The sequence below is a fragment of the Eurosta solidaginis genome, chromosome 5, assembly GCF_040869045.1.
Source record: "Eurosta solidaginis isolate ZX-2024a chromosome 5, ASM4086904v1, whole genome shotgun sequence".
In the NCBI taxonomy this organism is placed as follows: domain Eukaryota; kingdom Metazoa; phylum Arthropoda; class Insecta; order Diptera; family Tephritidae; genus Eurosta; species Eurosta solidaginis.
In genome coordinates, this window is record NC_090323.1 from 151,290,589 (window position 1) to 151,309,041 (window position 18,453).

At 34.7% G+C, this 18,453-nt stretch overlaps 2 protein-coding genes across 12 annotated transcripts in view; both read right to left on the reverse strand.

The window, feature by feature from the left end:
- pip (heparan sulfate 2-O-sulfotransferase pipe) overlaps window positions 1-18,453 on the reverse strand; it is a 290,276-nt gene that overhangs the window by 60,594 nt on the left and 211,229 nt on the right. For 3 of the 10 annotated variants that reach the window (XM_067791634.1, XM_067791636.1, XM_067791635.1), the window contains exons 5-7: window positions 12,181-13,031; window positions 5,953-6,107; window positions 5,577-5,879 (exon numbers count right to left, since the gene is read on the reverse strand). The exons of 5 other annotated variants lie outside the window; for them this stretch is intronic. In XM_067791634.1, coding sequence (XP_067647735.1) covers window positions 5,641-5,879; window positions 5,953-6,107; window positions 12,181-13,031 — 1,245 coding nt within the window. In that variant the 3' untranslated portion in view covers window positions 5,577-5,640. Of the gene's footprint in view, window positions 1-5,576; window positions 5,880-5,952; window positions 6,108-12,180; window positions 13,032-18,453 lie in introns of those variants that run through there. 2 more of the 10 variants (XM_067791633.1, XM_067791637.1) reach the window with 2 other exon arrangements.
- LOC137253992 (heparan sulfate 2-O-sulfotransferase pipe-like) lies at window positions 1,136-3,718 on the reverse strand. 2 transcript variants are annotated; one of them, XM_067791645.1, is made up of 3 exons: window positions 2,992-3,718; window positions 2,774-2,928; window positions 1,136-2,592 (listed from the first exon to the last, which is right to left on the reverse strand). In XM_067791645.1, the coding sequence occupies exons 1-3, from the start codon at window positions 3,405-3,407 to the stop codon at window positions 2,381-2,383; spliced, it is 783 nt and encodes a 260-aa protein (XP_067647746.1). In that variant the 5' UTR covers window positions 3,408-3,718; the 3' UTR covers window positions 1,136-2,380. The 2 variants fall into 2 exon arrangements, with proteins under 2 accessions (XP_067647746.1, XP_067647745.1); XM_067791644.1 differs by having other exon boundaries at window positions 2,774-3,718.

Genomic DNA, 18,453 nt, shown 5'->3' on the forward strand with positions numbered 1-18,453 from the left:
CGTGTGAATCTAATATCGTTTGCACATTGCCTTAAACATTTTGCAGCCCCGCGCTTTTGACCACGCCTTTTCCTGCTTCATGGATCATATGCAGCTCATGTCTTCTTTTAATATCTCCCAAACGGATTGTGACTAGGAACACGCAACTAAAAGTTAATCATCAACTACATAAAAGGTTTTTAGTTCCTCATCTTTATCTAGACTCCCTAATTTGTTCACTAAGTGAAAGGTTTTCGCAGAAAAATAATCCTGCTTTTTGTTTGACTACATTGCATCCAAATATTGTCAAAAAGATGAGTCTTAAAGACATTGAAAGCAAACTTACCGATGCCAAGGTTTTTTATAATTTATATGGTATTGATAATGAACTGGAATTGTGGTGCAGGGCTTGCCAAAATCAAGGACCAACAGATCTTGTATGTGCCTTCGAGAAGACAGCATTCCATCCAAAGATAAGAGAAGCACTTGAATTTCTGCTTGCAATGCCCTGCACAACCGCAACTGTGGAACGCTCCTTCAGCACTCTAAGGAGGGTAAAGACGGGCTGAGAACAACAATGGCAGAATCTCGCCTTAATGGTAAATAAAGTTTTTTTTTAAATATATTTATTGTATTTATTGAATGAGTATTGCAATTTGAAATACATCTCTATACCTAAATAAAGTATATGGAAAAATACAATTTTGTTGAATCTGAAACTCACTTGGGGGGATCACATTTCTAAAGTAACTACACCTTGTACTGACTAATAAATTAATCTATCTAATTAAACAAAATTTTTAATTACCAAATCCTAGACATGATACATATTTTAGGAAGCTCTTGATAAATAAAAAAGAATTTTAACGGACTGCTAGGGCCCACACTTTATACTTATAAATACGCTATATATGAATCTGAAATAAAAAAAATTGCCCCTCCTCCCTTTCTCAAATGCTGGACACGCCCTTGCATCTGACTATCAATATATGTATTGACACGACTGCAACTTGAGCACGCTTCCTCCAGAATTTCTGCTGATTTCTTCAAAGCTATAATTTCAGCCTGAAAGACGCTGCAGTAGTCTGGCAGCCTGTAGGATCTACATGTTTTTGGATCGACGCAGTAAACGGCAAACCCGACCCCTTCCATTAAATTGGAACCATCCATATACGCATGTATAGTATTTTCTGCCATTTCTGCACCCTGGCACCAACCTCCGGCTCGATTATGACCCCAATAAGTCTTTCGAAGCTCAGGCATGGGACCATATATTCCGTTTTCCCGATGTTAGATGGAGCTATACTGCTATATTGCATGCATGCAAGCTATTCGGAGGCCTTAAACCTTGCTGCAGTTGCTAACGCGATGCTTTTGGCCATTAGGTCAGGACGCGAGATATGTTCAACGGCGTGCAATGCTGCTGTAGGGGTAGTGTTTAGGGTTCCTGTTATTCTATTCATTGATACAAACTACATACTTAATTTCATATATTTCTTCTCTAAAAAATAATATTGTAACAAATTTAGTGCAATTCCTCTTATTTGCAACTTTCTACTAACGTTCGAATCACTAAACTGTTGAATAAATAACTCCACTATTCAATAATGAAAAATGGCCTTTATTCAAGTACTTCACAGTACTACTACTTCTCGAAAGATAGCGTGCTTAAATCAAACTCATTCCATGATTGCTCAGATTGCGCTCTTTTATACTCTTCGATTTCCTCGTTCGATACTTCTAGGCGTTTCTATACTTTACTTAGTTACTAGCTATAAAACTATAATTACAGATGCACTTGTATAGCTTCTCATATGCGCGTGTATATGTGAGTGATACTTGCACAAATAATTGCCTACTTTTGGGAGCATCTCAGATAAGATATATGCATGTGTTTGTGCGTCTCTCTCCGCTGCGTGTACGTACATATGTGTAGACATAATGATTGATTCGTTTATGTAGATAAAAGTGACTGCCTGCTTTATTGTTGTTGTGGCTTCATTTACTTAGCATCAGACTAGTGATGTGAGTATCACTTAGTGTCACTGATATTCGTCACAATATTAAAGTTTTCAACTTCTTAATAGAAACTGAACTTTTCGGAAATCGTCTTTAGAAAACAGTAGGAGATAACTCAGTCTACAAAATAGACATGTGAAATGCATTCCAAGTCGGGTTTTCTAGCTTGGTAAATTTTCCAGCGGGGCCGCAAAATTTCTTCATTACATATATAGAAACTTGTTGTATACAACTTGTATTGCCATCCACTTTGCGGTTTAACACATCTTAACTTTTTTATAACTTTTAATATTAAAAAATTTGTGGGTACATCGTTTTGATAAATAATTTTAATCACATTTAAATTTGATGTAATATGTTTGATTATAATATCAGGGGCAAACTAAAATTTACTTTTCCTCTCATGTTCCTCGTACATTTTCATATTTTTTAGCGCCCAATACTGTTTATATAGACGTTGTTTGCAAAAATTGTAAAATTCATATTCCCACAATATTAAAAAATTTTTTTTAATAATTTCTTTTATATGCGAACTTATAACTGGTTTCCAGGGATTAACATTCGTTGACGTGGACGCCATACCAACTTGTTCATCTATAGAAGAAAATGATGCATGAAAAAATTCTAACTTGGCCAAACTTAATGATTTTTCATAACAAATAAACTCATTGATGAAAACAGGGATTACTCAAATTTTTTCAGGCCACTGATGTGTAATCGTTATCCATGTTCTAATATACATATGTTCTAATATTGGCTGATTTATGCAATTTACCGAAATAAAGCTGCGTCACACCACGAAAAAATTTCGGTATGTAATGTTCGAGCACTTCTAATGTCACATTCAAATCCTCCCAAGAGCCAACAACTGCATATTCACTTTCAACATTTTTCATTGCTAATTTATAAGCTTCTTGTGTATTGAATGACCTAAAATTATCAACAAAAACAAATGAAGGGGACATCTCTAAATAAAATAAATTTTTTACATACTCGCAACTTAAATCGTGACCACAAAAGAACAGCGTCTGTCGTTTGTGATCCATAATGGCACTTTGAAAGCTAGAACCGATCTCATAACGACATTCGAGATCATTCTTGATTACACAATCCTCTAAACTTTTATTATACCATTGTGCTTTACGAAATTTCTTTGTCAACTTATACATTTGTACCACTGTCCATGGGGCACGTTTATAATAAAACCAACTTATAACTCGTTCCACTGGATCACGTATCATATTTATATAAATTGGTTGCGGCAAATCAAATTCCCGAAAATCAATATAATTTACATGCATTGCGTATGCATAAGGCTCACCCAAATCGGTTAGCTCGTTTGCAAGCTCCTCCTGTTCATCATCTGCAAGTCGTTGACGTACAGGTTCTGAAAATGGCGCGCGATTCATACCGAAATCGTTTATCACGCTCAAACGTCGTACTAGTTCGATAAGCTGCTCGCTTCCAACATAGTGTACAAGTACAAGTGTGTTGACTTATCTGTCAAGCATTCTGACAGGCACTCGCTGGATTCTGAATGACAGCGAATTCAAAATGGATACCATTACCGAGTGCGCCGAATGATTGAAAAATTGAAAAAGTCGATACGATTGGTAGTCAAAAATGTTGTCGTTGAGACCAAAAATGCGACTCTAGACCTGAGATTTCCATCAGGTGAGCGAGGCTGTTTGTAGTTTTGACGTTTATCGCTTAGTGAACACACTTGGTATAGGTACACTATGGCTTCCAACTTTCGGCACACGATTAAAGAAGAGTAAATCCGTTTGTGCGTATTGGGTGTTATTCAAATTTTTTGGCAAAAGCAAATGGAGCTGTCAATTTTTTTTATCAATATAAAGAAATTTTGTGGTAATCAGCCCAATTTATTAAATTTAAAAACCACTGGCCATCGTACCAGAAGCATAGATAAAATATACATCAAGTATAGATAAGGTATTTGGTTTGAAAATGTCCAGTACCCGCCAAAATATTGACTGATAGTGTAACTTGATTTGCATTACCAATAAGTTTTGACTTTCCAAGGCAATCTAATATAAAGGCAAAGCACATAGATTGATGGTTTCCAGCACCCTATAATATTTTGGCTGGTACTGTAATTGGATTTGCATTACAAATAAACTTTGAGAACTAGATTAAAGCCAATTAAACTGCACTAAAAATATCGCATTAGCTTTTAGGCCACTTTTTTCAGCGTATCTAAATTTTATCTGTAATGCAAATCGAATTGTATTTATAAATTTTTAAGGTTTAGATCAAAGCAAGCCGAGCAGTATATTTCAGTTTGAATTGGAGAAAATGTGTAATCAGGGGAGTTTATTAAGTAAGGAAATCGCTGGAAAATGTACAGAAGCATTGTAGTGCATAGATAATTACATTAAATCTTTCCCGTAATAACCGTATAATTTTTGGCGGATAATGTAATAAACTTTGACTTCACGAAGCATGGAAATGTTTGTTAAAGTACTTATATTGAAAGATTTTAGTGCACATAAAAATATTTCCAGGTACTGTAATTTTATTTGCATTACCAGCAATGCAGCTAACTGAAAAAAGTTAAGAATACATGAAAAATATTTCTCTATCGATAAGCACCTAGCCCCGCTACGAGTTTTTGTATAAAGTAGCGAAATTGAACATGTAATGCAAATAAGATTGCATTATTAGTGAACAAATTTTGCTGTTTACTTAAATTTTTTTAATCATCAAATTGTATTATCAGTTACCAACAAGCTTTGCAGTTATTTTTTTTAAGATAACAATTTTAATTGTGATGCAATTGAAATTGCGTTACCAGTAAAACAAATTTGCTGTGTACGCAAATTTTTTTAGTTATCAGAAAAAAAACGAAATGGTAAGTGAAGTTACATTACCAGTAATAAACGTTCCTGTTTATTGAGTTGTTTTCTTTTATCAATAACACACTAGTTCAATTGTTAACTTTTAAAAAAGTAGTAACATTTTTTTTAGTGCCAAGCAAGTTGTATTATCAGTCAAAAATTTTGTAGTTTCTCAGAAAAAAGAATGTTATATGGCCAGATAGCATATTTACTAAAACACTAATTTTAGCGTGAATTTTTGTTAAGGTGCGAAAATTTCACCTGTAATTCAAATCAAATTACATTATCAATTAAAAATTTTGAGTAATCAGAACAAATTAACAGGCAAGTCAAATTGCATTACCAGTCAAAAATGTTGTTTACTAAAATTTTATTAGTAATCAAATAGCATGATCGCTAGATTTACTTTAAGTAGTAGTAGTAAGTAGTAAATTTCAACTGAAATGCAAATCATGTTGCATTATCAATCGAAAATTAAGCTGGGTATTAAAATATTTCAGTTAAAAAAAATTACGGTAATTCCAATATAAATTTGATATCTTTAAAATTTTTCTAGGTAATGCTAATTGTAATGCACTCTCTTTTAAAAAGAAGTTAAACTAGTTTTGCTACAATAATTTCATTCTAAAAGTAGCTTAAATCGAAAGTTTGAATCATTAGCAATGGAAAAGTTGAAAGCCAAATATTTTTTTTTTATATAAAATTTTTATTTAAAACTACAATGAAATTACAAAACTAACCCAATACACTTGAGATGCCTTACGAATATTTTTAAAACTTATTATTAATAATCCTCACTATATAATTCATCATTCTCATCATGCTCTGGTATTAATACATAATTATCATTATCTATAACTTTAAATTTACTTATCGCACTATATTGCATGTATAAACGTTGTTTACAAAATTCGTAAAATTCAATTTCATTTGTAAAATTTTTACGAAGAATATCACGAGTCTCTTGGCTAACTGCTCTTTTTACTGGATTTTTATTCACTTTCGATAATTCATCCTTGCCCACTGTAAAGTTAAAACAAGAAAACAACAAACAAATATTGCAGGCAAAAATTTTTACAAATTTTTCACTTCTTACAATAGTAGACGACTTTGGCATTTTTGAAAAATTTCGGTATATAATGTTCAAGTACAGTTAATGTGATGTTTGTATCTTCCCACGTACCAACCACTGCATAATCTTGTTCTACTGTGCGTTTGGCTTTTTGCATTGCCGCTGCAGAGTTGAAGGGCCTTTATGTGGGCAAAAAGGCGTATGAAAAAGAACAAGAAACAATGATCAATTTTAATTAATGTGTTCCGTAATACGAAATGTACTTGCATGATGTGTGTATGGGCCATATACATGCATTAGGATGGGTCGAATGAAAAATAAAAATACCTTGAATATTTCTGGCAAATGATTATTCATTTTAGTTTTCAAAATTTCAAATGTTCTCTTTTTAGTGACATAAAAATTCTAATCATTCATAATTAAACATACTTAAATATATATGCTTCAAACAATGAGATATTAAATTTTTGGCCATTAACACCAGATTTTGAGGATGCCCGCGAAACTTTGATTTTGCGGTTTGTTGATTGTCAAATCAAAGTCAAAAAAGATTGACATAATCTCCTAATTATGCTGAAATAGGCTTGTAAATAATTCTGAAATGTGATTTCCAAAACAATCTCAAAATATTCTCGAAATAATCCCAACACTACAAAAAATCTTGAATTTCACCTAAAACTATTCCCGAACAGGTCAGCAGTGATTTCAAAATAAACACTCTCAATGATAGCGAGAAAAAGGTTTGAAAATACAAATTATTTACTGTCTAAGGCCGTTTTTGTTCTTCGATATCGGTTATTAACCGTCATAAACCGCATTGCGGTTAACCATTAAGTGAAATCTCCGTTTATATCACAACAAATTTAAAAAATCACTACTTAACCTAACAACATGGGTCATATGATGGATTTAGATTAGATTTATTTATTGATTTTCCTTACAAAATTAACAAGTATGTATGTTAGAGGTGTTCTTATTTGTTCGAAAAAAAGTAATTATTTTTTTTTCTGATGAGTGCCGGCCGTTATTATTCCTTTTGGTTTGAAAAACTTACACGCGAAGTTTGGAGGCGATCCGATAACATTCAATGTACCCCAAATACATTTGAAGTTTTTATATTCAATTGCATGTAGTATGTGACATTTTATTTGCTTTTAATCGCTTTTATATTTATATAACACATTATTTTAAAAATCGAAACAATAGAAATGCCAAAATTGTATGTAATTTTAACGTAGAATTTAGTCAACTGCACTAAACAGTTCTTACTCTTACATTTATAAAAACTACACCTAGTTTCATACATATCAACCTATTGGCAAAATACTGATTTCTTAAAAGAAGAATATTGTTTTCTATACTCGTCGACCAACTGCAGCACTAATTGCAGCTCTTCCTCATCGTTTGTAAGTAACCGATTATAATCTTGAACAAATTTAATCCCTCTCCAGCTCCAGCTCCAGCTTTCTTCATAATCGAAAGCCGATTCCCAAACTGAGGGTTAAGATGAATGAAATTCGTAGATAAACCGAAATTTCAAAAACTTCTTTGGTTCGTTCTGAGACAAAGTCACTCAAAAGTATAATTAGTAAACACGGATAAGTATGAATAGCTACGCCCATTTTTTACCTTGACTACTGGGTTCTCTGAATCAAGTTTTTTAAACATATTGCGTTTTTCTTCAAGGGACACATTCGGGTCAAAGAATGATAGTGCCACCGTTTGTTCGTTAATATACCATAAATGATTACTTATTTTTTTGATAACAACGGCAAATACATTTGTATCTATTTCAGGATATCTTAACGCATCTGTTCTGAAATTCAAATCATGAAGCGGTGCTAATATAGCATTTGTACTTAGAAACCATGCTTTTATATAAATATTTACAAGCAAAATACAAATATATCGTACTCCGTCCAGTTCCATTTTTGTAAGGTTAAATTGTTACCGAAATATAAATATCTTTAAGCAATATATTGCTTTGGACATCCACCGAGTAACTGGTGGCGCCGGGTTTTTGAAATTGAAATTTCTAGCACCAAAAAAGTAGAGCTGGATTTCGATTCGATTCTTATTCAATTTAATCCTTTTTTTTTAGAAATGAAGAATCGATTTTTTTTAAATCGTTCGATTATTTAGGCATCGAAGTTTTCGTCACTATATACTTTACGGACGCTTGAGGAAATACATATTCTGTAATTTTTCTTTTTATAAATTTAGCTTTATTGTGTTGGTGGCTTCGAGAGAAAGGAGAAAGATGAATAAATTTATTCACACTTCTGACAAGCAATATATTGAACATGTGTTTATCAATTTTGTGGTATGATATTGTGTTCAGTACGAAATGAAAACTAATTAATACCACATTTTTAAATTCTAGTAAGCCAATTGAAAGTGACTCTGAAGGGGAATTAAATTTTATAAGTAATCCAAAGATTCGCAAATCTGTTGTCTGGAAGTACTTTAGTCAAGTGCAGGGCGATTCTGCGAAATGCAAATTGTGCGAAAAAAACGCAAAAGAGGTGGAAATACAACCAGTTTGTTAAATCACTTGAAGCTATCACATCCAACGTTGATGGAAATGTCTTCATCGACAGCTCCTATAGAATCCTTTTTGAACCTAACAACAACAACATAAGGAAGTCTCAGTCTGTAGATGGGCGAAAAAAACAACTGGATTGTGCTTTGATTAGAATGATTGCCACAGATATGCAACCCTTTAGGATTGTCGAAGATAACGGATTCAGATCTTTTACACAATGCTTGGATCCTCGGTACGTTTTGCCTTCACGAGTAACAATAAGAAACACAATTTTAACAAATATATAAAATCAATACTTTTTATGACATAGACAGCAGCAAATACGAAAACAGAAGTGGAAATTTTTATGAAATTTTGTCAATTAAATTCCTTATTCCTTTTCATTTTCAATAAGCTAAGAAAATACTTCCATAAAGTTTTTAACTGAAACTATGCAAACCATGACACAAATTGCCGTATGTTGTCCATTGAAAGTTCCGTATACCTCATTGATTAAAAAGCTGCAAAACGTAAAAACTATACTAATTATCTTACTCCAATGAAAGGATCAAATCAAGACCCATGTGGCATTCCTTGATGTTTCCAATTTTGTCGGCAGGCAACGAAACGAGAGAGAAACTGTCCAGCTTTATTGTCGGGAAAAATCGTGTAAATGGTTGAGTCGTAAGCAAGTACACTGTTACAAAGTATAAACAAAATTTAAATAAACTTTGTTTGGTTCGATTTAATCCATCAAATCGATTTTTTTCTAGAAGCGAATCGAAAAAATCGATTCTTAAAATAATCGAATCGAATCCAGCTCTACAAGAAAGAGCAATGCTAATTGAAGCATTTCTTTATAATCTTCTCGACTATTCAATTTAGTAAGTTGGTTAAAACAAAAGTCTTTTAAGTCTTTCCGGTTATTTGAAGTAATTTGTGAAAATAGAATTGCACCAAGTCCACTTGAAAATGTTTCTTCGTTAAAATTTGGCCAACATTTGGCAAATCTTTCAAATATGAGTACACCAGACGCAGAGGTCGCGACAAGTTTGTTTTCAAAGACGGCACGAAGTATAATTTCGTATATATGGTGTCTACAAGGTAAATGAACTAAATTGTGGCCTATCATTTTTTCTAAATAAGCTGCAGCGCCATTGTCAAAACCAGTATTCGAAGCTGTAGTGTAATATGTTAGCCCTTTTACTTTATCTAAAATATTCCATTGTTGTAGGCGACCATATACGACTTCCGCAATATTTTTACCAGTTGAAGAATTAATTTTCGTTGCTCCGAGAAATATACTTGTACCATTGCAGCTGACCAAAACTGCGATTCGATCAACTTTGCTGCGTCCTGTTAAGTCCTGCATTAGCTTTTTGTCGAAATGTGCGATCAATGCTCCATCTTTACTTAACTATGAATTAAAAAAAAAAAACCAATATTTTTAAAGCTGCTTACTAACGAGTTCAGTTTACATTATCAGAGGAACCAGCTGAGATTTTACTGAACTCTCTCAAACGATATTCCCGACGAAGGCGATGGATTGTGGAACGGTTGATGGCATATTCTTCTACTCGATGACCCAATGCCTTAACAGTTGCAATTAGTATATGAGCTACCATGACATCCGATACTTTCGCATTGTCCAGTGCAGCTACCAAACGCGGAGTTATAAAGTGCTTCCGACTTCTTTTTGTGACAGGAGTAGAGCTGTGTTTTATTTCAAAGCTAGCATTTGGTTGAAATGCCATTGAATCCACTTCTGTTCTACAATAACCTCTTCCATCTTTATTGCTGTCTGATTCGCCATGTGGTGTATCATTTTCATCATATGAATCATTGCAATCGATCAAATTGGCAACAGCTAAGAAATTTTGCAAATTGTGCAAATTGAGAAAACTGCTAAGAAATGTATAAGAGATTTGCATATGATAGCAGGACCCCACGTTTAAACAATAATAATGATTTACTCTGTTAGTTAAAATATAAATTATAAATTGCCAAATATAACTATTTTCAACATATTCTAACAAGTAGATTTTACCACAGTGCGCATCACTCTAACCAAGCATCATATTAATGCTCTAAATTTGTAATAGGATCCGATCTATAAATATTGTTTAAAAACCTAAAAACCACATCCTTAAGCATAGTTCTCCTCGGTACGCATGCAGTGTAATGGCGTATAGGTAACAAGAGTTACTCATATGCAAGCAAAACTAATATAAGGATATTAAAAACTTTAAACAGTGCTTGGATCGCAGCCAAATTTCGCATGTAAGTTTTTTAGACCGAAAGGACAACAATCAGGCTGGCACTCTTTAAAAAGTATATTTCTAAAAATAAGGACACCTCTACTGTATGTATGATAACATTATAATGCAAGAAAAAGTAAGGCATTCTTTAAAAACAGTATTTTAGTATTGAATGTCATCTCAGAATTAAATTAATGGAATTACAAAAGTATGTGTGGTGAATTTAAGAAAGAAAAGGAAAAAATTATGACGATTAAGAATAACAACTTAAAAGTTAAATTTTAAGAATAACAACAATAAGTCCGAGTGAGTTCGTCCTCAAGTTATATTTATCCGAATGTAGACTATGTAAATAATCAGAGCGAAAAAAAATATTTTATAGACTTTTGCATAGTACGTATATGCTTAACAGAAAGTATTTTCACGTCTCTAAATAACAACATGGAGCGGTGAAATCGATTACAATTACGTATTTTTCTTATGACGCATTTTTGTATGGTTAGAAGTTGCTGTAATTTAGTGAAGGATGCACCTCCCAAGCATTTGATGCCATATTGGAGCTTAGAGTGCACTAAGGCATAGTAAATATTTTTCAGCGTAGCGTTTGAGCAAATCTTTCCTAGACTATAAAAATAATGAACAGTAGGTCGCATGTGCGACTTGAAATGAGAAATATGCGTAGACCAACTTAGATTTTGGTTAAACGAAACACTCAGATATTGAAAAACGCTTACCATTTCGATTGTGAAACACGTATCGCAGATCTAGACTATTTTTCTAAATTGCTCAGAAAATTGCCAGAACCAGAATAAGTCAAAGAAAGCTTACAGTGACGAAAAATTGTATTTGAATGCACAATTAGAAATGAAATTTTTTTTAATTTTCGTGCAAAAAATGGTCTGTCGCCATCGCATTGCAAACTGGTGTAGTACTTTTACACCAAAAACTAACAAATTATAAAGCTATGTATTTGCTCTGCCATTGCATATGCGCAACATCAAAAACCATATTTTATTTTTTCGACATTCAATATCAAATAAACAATTGTAGATACAAAACAAAACGTGCAAAGAAAATTAGAAAAATGTTAAAAGTTGTTCACGATCAGTAGCTTACATTTGTTATTGCAAAGTTCCTAAGATCAAATGCACAAAACTCTGAGCTACCTCAATGTTCAATTAGGTATCATGTATTTAAGTGGGTAAAGCATATTCATGCGTTATTGACTCCAGGGAAGTGTAATACAAAAAAGTAAGTTTTTGAAAAATCTAAAGATTTCCAAGTTTTTTTTTTTTTTTTTTTGAGTACAACATACAAGCGATAAAATATTGTACACGTTAAGTTTTCGACCCAACCTAATGTAGATTCCATAAATACGCATATTTGCATATTTTTCATATAAGCAAGTGAGTAGCACACTTAGGAGTTTCGACTTAAATGGAGGAAACAACTGCAAACTGTGCTACTTACAGACACAATTTTTTATTTTGTCCACAAAAAAATAACGTTTGTCGACGATGATCACCAGCTTGATTGAGTGCATCATCTTGCGTGAACTGACAGTATTTATCTTGAGTTCGAACACAAGTATCCAAGTCCATATTCATAAATTCATCTGAAGGTCGTGGCGGTGCCTGATCACCCAGCTTATCTTTCATATCTATATAATACCATTCGGCGCGTATATAATAATGCCAACTAACAACACGTTCTATGGGATCACGTACCAAATTAATATAGATCGGTTTGGGCATATGAAAACGTGTGAAATTTATATAGGCCAAATGTTGACTATAAGCATGTGGCTTTGGTAGTACTAATAATTGTGCAGCAAATTCTCTTTGAGCTTTTGGTGTTAGTAGAACAGTTTCGTAACGTTTACCTGTATCGCGTGATGCACCATAACCATTCACTTTACTCAAACGACCCATAAGTTGCATTAAAGATTGACTACCCACTTTGGCGACACGATTGAAAACTAATAAATCCACATCAGCTTTCTTTGTATTATTCAATTCATCTGCCTGCAATAAAAACATAGATTTCGTATCACCACTTTCATCACTATTCGATAAGTTGCGTGTTTTTATTTCGTCGTTATCATCATCGTCATCATCTATATCTTTTTTGATATTAATTGTATTGTGATTATTATCGTGTGAATTTCTAAATTTTCTTAATTGCACTGGATGTGACTTTTTATTGTTATTATGTAATTGTTCATTGCGATGATCTTGAACTTTATGTAATTTTTTTTCATCATTTGTAAGTTCATCGTTTTGATGACGTCGGCGGTGTTGTCTTACAATTGGTGTTCCACGCTGTTGGGAGTTGGATTGTAGACATGAAGTTTGGTTTGTATTTCGAATTTTCTTTTTATTTAATGTTTTTATGCGTGATTTCTACCCTTAACCATTGGTTCACACAATTTTATTAACGAATATGCAGAGAATAGACATAGAATGGATAACAATAAAGATGTTTACAAGTATGTTATGAAACTTTTAGAAAACAAGAAGTGCAACCGAGGACGTAATTTCGATTTGAAAAATGTAAGTGCAATATTTTTGCAAAACTTTCACAAAATTTTTTTTCAACACCAAAACACTGATTTCAAAAATAAACGAAAGTAACTAGAAGAAAAAATTCAAAATTTTCTTTCTTAAATACAACATAAAATCCAGAAATATGTATGTAATTTCAAAATTTACGACACTAATAAACAGGCGCAGCTACAACACCCACGACAGTATAAGCACGATAACGAAGGGTACACTAATAAAGTCAACAGCGAGTTTCAATAAATGCAAGTTGAAGTACTCGGTTAAATATCACACCGAAAGGCAAGGCAAAGCGCCTCCAGACACTTACTGCAGCCTTTGGGATACACTTTTTCACAATTTACCCAATATTGCAAACTAAAGACCTTGAGAAATATCGCACCGAAGGGATTTATAATTGGTATGGTAATGGAGCCGCAAGAAAATGTTTGCCGAATCGAGTATCGTGACCCTATTAGAACTGCATGGAGCAAATGGTACACTTAGTTTGGTCCGCTACCCCAAACTTCTAAGTACTACATGGAGAAGAGATAACCCCGCTTATAAGTATTCAGCAATTATCAAAACAACGAATTGAGACAAATTATCCATGACATCCTCAGGAAGACGAAATGAAAAAATAATCTTAAATAGCTCAGATAAAACACCAACTCCTACCACGTAGTCCATTATGGACGGTGAAGACCGAGATTGTCAACTCCCTTCCCACCCCATTTGCCCTACAATCCCTTCTTTCAGGCAACCTCACCTTATAACTTTAACCAAAACTCGGCGAACGGCTTGGTAATGTAATGTGGGAGTCACACTAGAATTATTTGTTATTGTTAGTAATCAATATCAACTCCGTTTTTACATTTAGCCCACATCAGTGGTGAGATAACTCCTTCTTGGACAGTTCTTAGCTTACGCGCAGGTTGTTAGCTGGTATTACCCCCATTTTCAGGCATTGATTGCGTCCAGTAGCAGATATGGCTACCTATACAAACTCTGTCGAGGGTGTTAGGAACTGCACTTAAAAGTCCCTGAAATGCTTGAACGTCTGGCACAGTTTATTTTTTGTAGTATAAGGATCATTCAAAGACCTTCAGAATGAAGGAGGTAAGCCTTACTTCTTGGCCAGGTGTTTTAGCAGATCGACAACAATCGTTCAAGTAAAATTTTCATTCATTAGATCTCTTACGAGAGATAAGATTTGCCTTCTTTTTGAATGACTTAGAAAAAATTTTTTGCTAAAATATTCACCGGAAGCTTCACTTGGGCGAAACTTCTATATAAGGAGGGTGCAAGTTTTTTCTAATCTCTGCAGATTTTCAAGTTATTCTCAAGTTACACTTCAGCTTAACGTAAACTAAGGTGAACGGGCTAAAAAATTACATACTAAAAAGTTTAATGATACCATTATGAATTCATAAAAGTGGCGAATGTTTGAAAAAAACGTTCACAATAGTAAACAGCTTCGATAACCTATTCAATCGCTTTTCGGTTACTAAAATTATTTGCTCAATCGTGGTTTTCAAACATTTTTGTAGACGACTGGTATATTGCATTATTTATATATTTTAAAATGTTTGCCTAACTGGCTGCGCACATTTTATCTATTAACTAGATTTTAGAAATGAATATTAATATGTAGTCTGACTTTCTGTATACACATTTTAAAGAAAAGCTGAATTAAAACACAAATGGGCAATTCATGGCACTTGGAATAGAAAAATTGTTCACTTGTATGAATTCACAATGAATGATACTCTAATTAAAAAGTTCGAAAATTTCGTAAGTTTTTCTCGAAATTTCAAAATTTTTCGAAAACGTTTTTAAGACTAGTTTGAAAATTTTCAGTTACAAAATTCATAGAAGTTTTTTTTTAATTATCGAGAATAAAGTAAAATGAATTTAGTTGACGAAATTTGACAAAAATTGTCACTTCTATTACTGTTGATAAACAGATAATGCACGCTGGTTTATTGGAAACCAACTTCTAGTTAGGTCATGGTTAGCCTTGCTGATGTTAAAATTAAAAAGAAAAACATTCTAATAGTTGTTTGGTTTTAGCTATATTTATTTGATCATTCAACTTTTTATAGCAATATATTGTTTATAAAGACGGTGCTTACAAAAATTATAAAATTCAATTTCATTTGTAAGATTCTTGTGTAATATATCACGAACTTCCGGTGAAACGCTCGGTTTAATGGCATTTCTATTTACTTGATGAAAGTGGTTCTCAGACTCTGAAATTTCAAAGAAAATTAAAGCAAATAAGACTTTGCACTAATAATTAATTTTGGATTTCAAAGGCTTAGATTATCACTTAATCCTTCGAAAATATACATGCAAACATTCTAAGGGGGCTAACAACCCCGCCAATGGATTTGGCTATGCAAAAGTGAAATAATATAATATTCCTTAAGTTTGGGAATTTCAAACTAACGCCTAAGCCTAGACTGCTCAGTGATGAAAAGTTATTGGGGACGAAAAAATTTACGATAACAAAGACGAATGCTGCAAGTCGATGAATATTCTGGCAACTACCTAACGAAGCGCCTACTAAAAGTAGTAGGTTATGGTGGAACTAAGACTGAAGGGCTGAAGAAGCTGTTTTCGTTTACCGACAACAAATGAGTAAAAAAACCACTCTCTTCGCCACAAAAAGCGGAAGTAATTCCCTATTTCATAGAGATATATAATAAGTAGGAAGTCATTTGAAAAGTATGAATAAATAAAGTTGATGTATATCTGAACGATTTTCTGTAATCCTTTGTTAAATTAGGTTTGGTAACTTCCTGGTTTCGAGCGAACTCCTCCTAACCCTTGAGGAGGGTTCGCTTGACGTGGCGCTGATCCAGGATCCGTGGCTCTCATCAGGAGGAAGGGTTGCTGGAATTAGCGCGCGCAGATTTGACTACGCGCAAACGGAAGGACGGGTGCGAGCTGTAGTAATGGTAAGGAAACAGCTGCATTCATATATGCTGCCTAATTACACTACTGAGGACCTCGCAGTGGTGGCCGATGAGCAAACGAATAAGCAGGCATTTATCCTGGCATCCTGCTACATGGCCCCTGCTTCGGAGGTTCCACCGATGGAGTGCAAGAGGCTAGTACAGGACGAAGGGCGCAAACGGCGGTTGGTCATAGGCGCGCATGAAAATGCGCACCACAATGCATGGGGAAGAGCAGATACGAACGGGAGAGGCGAATCCCTATTTTGTTACATCCTGCAAACCAATTTGCAGATAGCCAAACGGGGAAATGTCCCTACATACATTGGTCCAACATCCAGCAATGTTCTGGATATTACGCTGAGCACCGAACGTATGATTGGGTGGTACTTAAAGCGAAGCGTTTCGGGACAAGTATAGCGATTCGGCACAGACACAGAGTGCTCCAGCGAAACAGCAGGGTTGAAAAAAGTCTCAGCAAGGGGAAACATAGTCCAGGGACCAATAAAGAAAGAGAATGGTCACGTAATAGTGAGGAATCCCTTGAGGTGCTTTCAATACACATTTAACATCGGGAGAAGGTTTAGAAGAGCCAGCAGACAGCATTCACACTTCGATTACGGAGCGGGTAGTGCCGAGCTTGGTGTCCGATACCAAGATCGAATGAGCACTGAAGACGTTTTCTATGTTTAAATCGCCGGACCGAGATGGTATATTCCCGGCCATGCTACAAGTTTCAAGTAGACCGGTCGCGGAATGGCTTAAATAATATTGGATGGGTGTATAAGACTGAATTATGTACCGCACTCCTGGAGAACTGCTCGTGTAGCTTTCCTGCCAAAGGCGGGGATGCTATCACATCTGCTGTGGGTGCTGGTTATCAATCAACTTCTCAGGCGATTCGATGAGGGACCCGTAAAACTTACGGCTTACGCAGATGAAGTTGCAATTGTCATAAGTGGAAAATGCCTTCCAACGATTAGCTCTTTGATGGATCGGGCGCTTCGGGATATTCATACCTGGGCATCTAATTTCGAGTTTAAAGTCAACGCGGAGAAGACGGATATGGTCTTGTTTACAAAGAGGTCAAAGAGGTACAAGGTCCGAAATTAGACCAGGCCTAAGGTAGGAGAAATGAACCTACAGAAGAAACCTTGCACAAAATATTTAGGAATCATCTTAGATAGTAAGCTGTCATGGAAGCTCAACGTGGAGGAGAGGGTGAAGAAGGCTTCAGAGGCACTTTATGATTGTAAAAGAATGCTGTGGTGTACGTGGGGCTTATCGCCCTCTCTTTCTCATTGGGTGTTTAAAGGTGGGAAGCCATACAAAAAACAACCTACTTCAACCAAGTAAGGAAGGCTAAGTTCGGGTGTAACCGAACATTACATACTTAGTTCAGAGCTATGGATACAAAATAAGGGAAAATCACCATGTAGGGAAATGAACCTCGGGTAACCCTGGAATGTGTTTGTATGACATGCGTATCAAATGGCAAGTATTAAAGAGTATTTTAAGAGGGAGTGGGCCATAGTTCTATAGGTGGACACCTTTTCGAGATATCGCCATAAAGGTGGATCAGGGATGACTCTAGAATGCGTTTGTACAATATGGGTATCAAACGAAAGGTGTTAATGAGTATTTTAAAAGGGAGTGGGCCTTAGTTCTATAGGTGGACGTCTTTTCGAGATATCGCCATAAAGGTGGACCAGGGGTGACTTTAGAATTTTTTTACGATAGGGGTATCAAATGAAAGGTTTTAATGAGTATTTTGAAAGGGAGTGGGCCTTAGTCCTATAGGTGGACGCCTTTTCGAGAAAACGCCATAAAGGTGGACCAGGGGTGACTTTAGAATTTTTTTACGATATGGGTATCAAATGAAAGGTGTTAACAAGTATTTTAAAAGGGAGTGGGCCTTAATTCTATAGGTGGACGCCTTTTCGGGATATCGTTATAAAGGTGGACCAGGGTTGACTCTAGAATGCGTTTGTACATTATGGGTATAAAACGAAAGGTGATAATGAGTATTTTAAAAGAGAGTGGGCCTTAGTTCTATAGGTGGACGCCTTTTCGATATATAGCCATAAAGGTGGACCAGGGGTGACTCTATAATGTGTTTGTACAATATGGGTGTCAAATTAAAGGTATTAATAAGAATTTTAAAAGGGAGTGGTGGTAGTTGTATATGTGAAGGCGTTTTCGAGATATCGACCAAAATGTGGACCAGGGTGACCCAGAACATC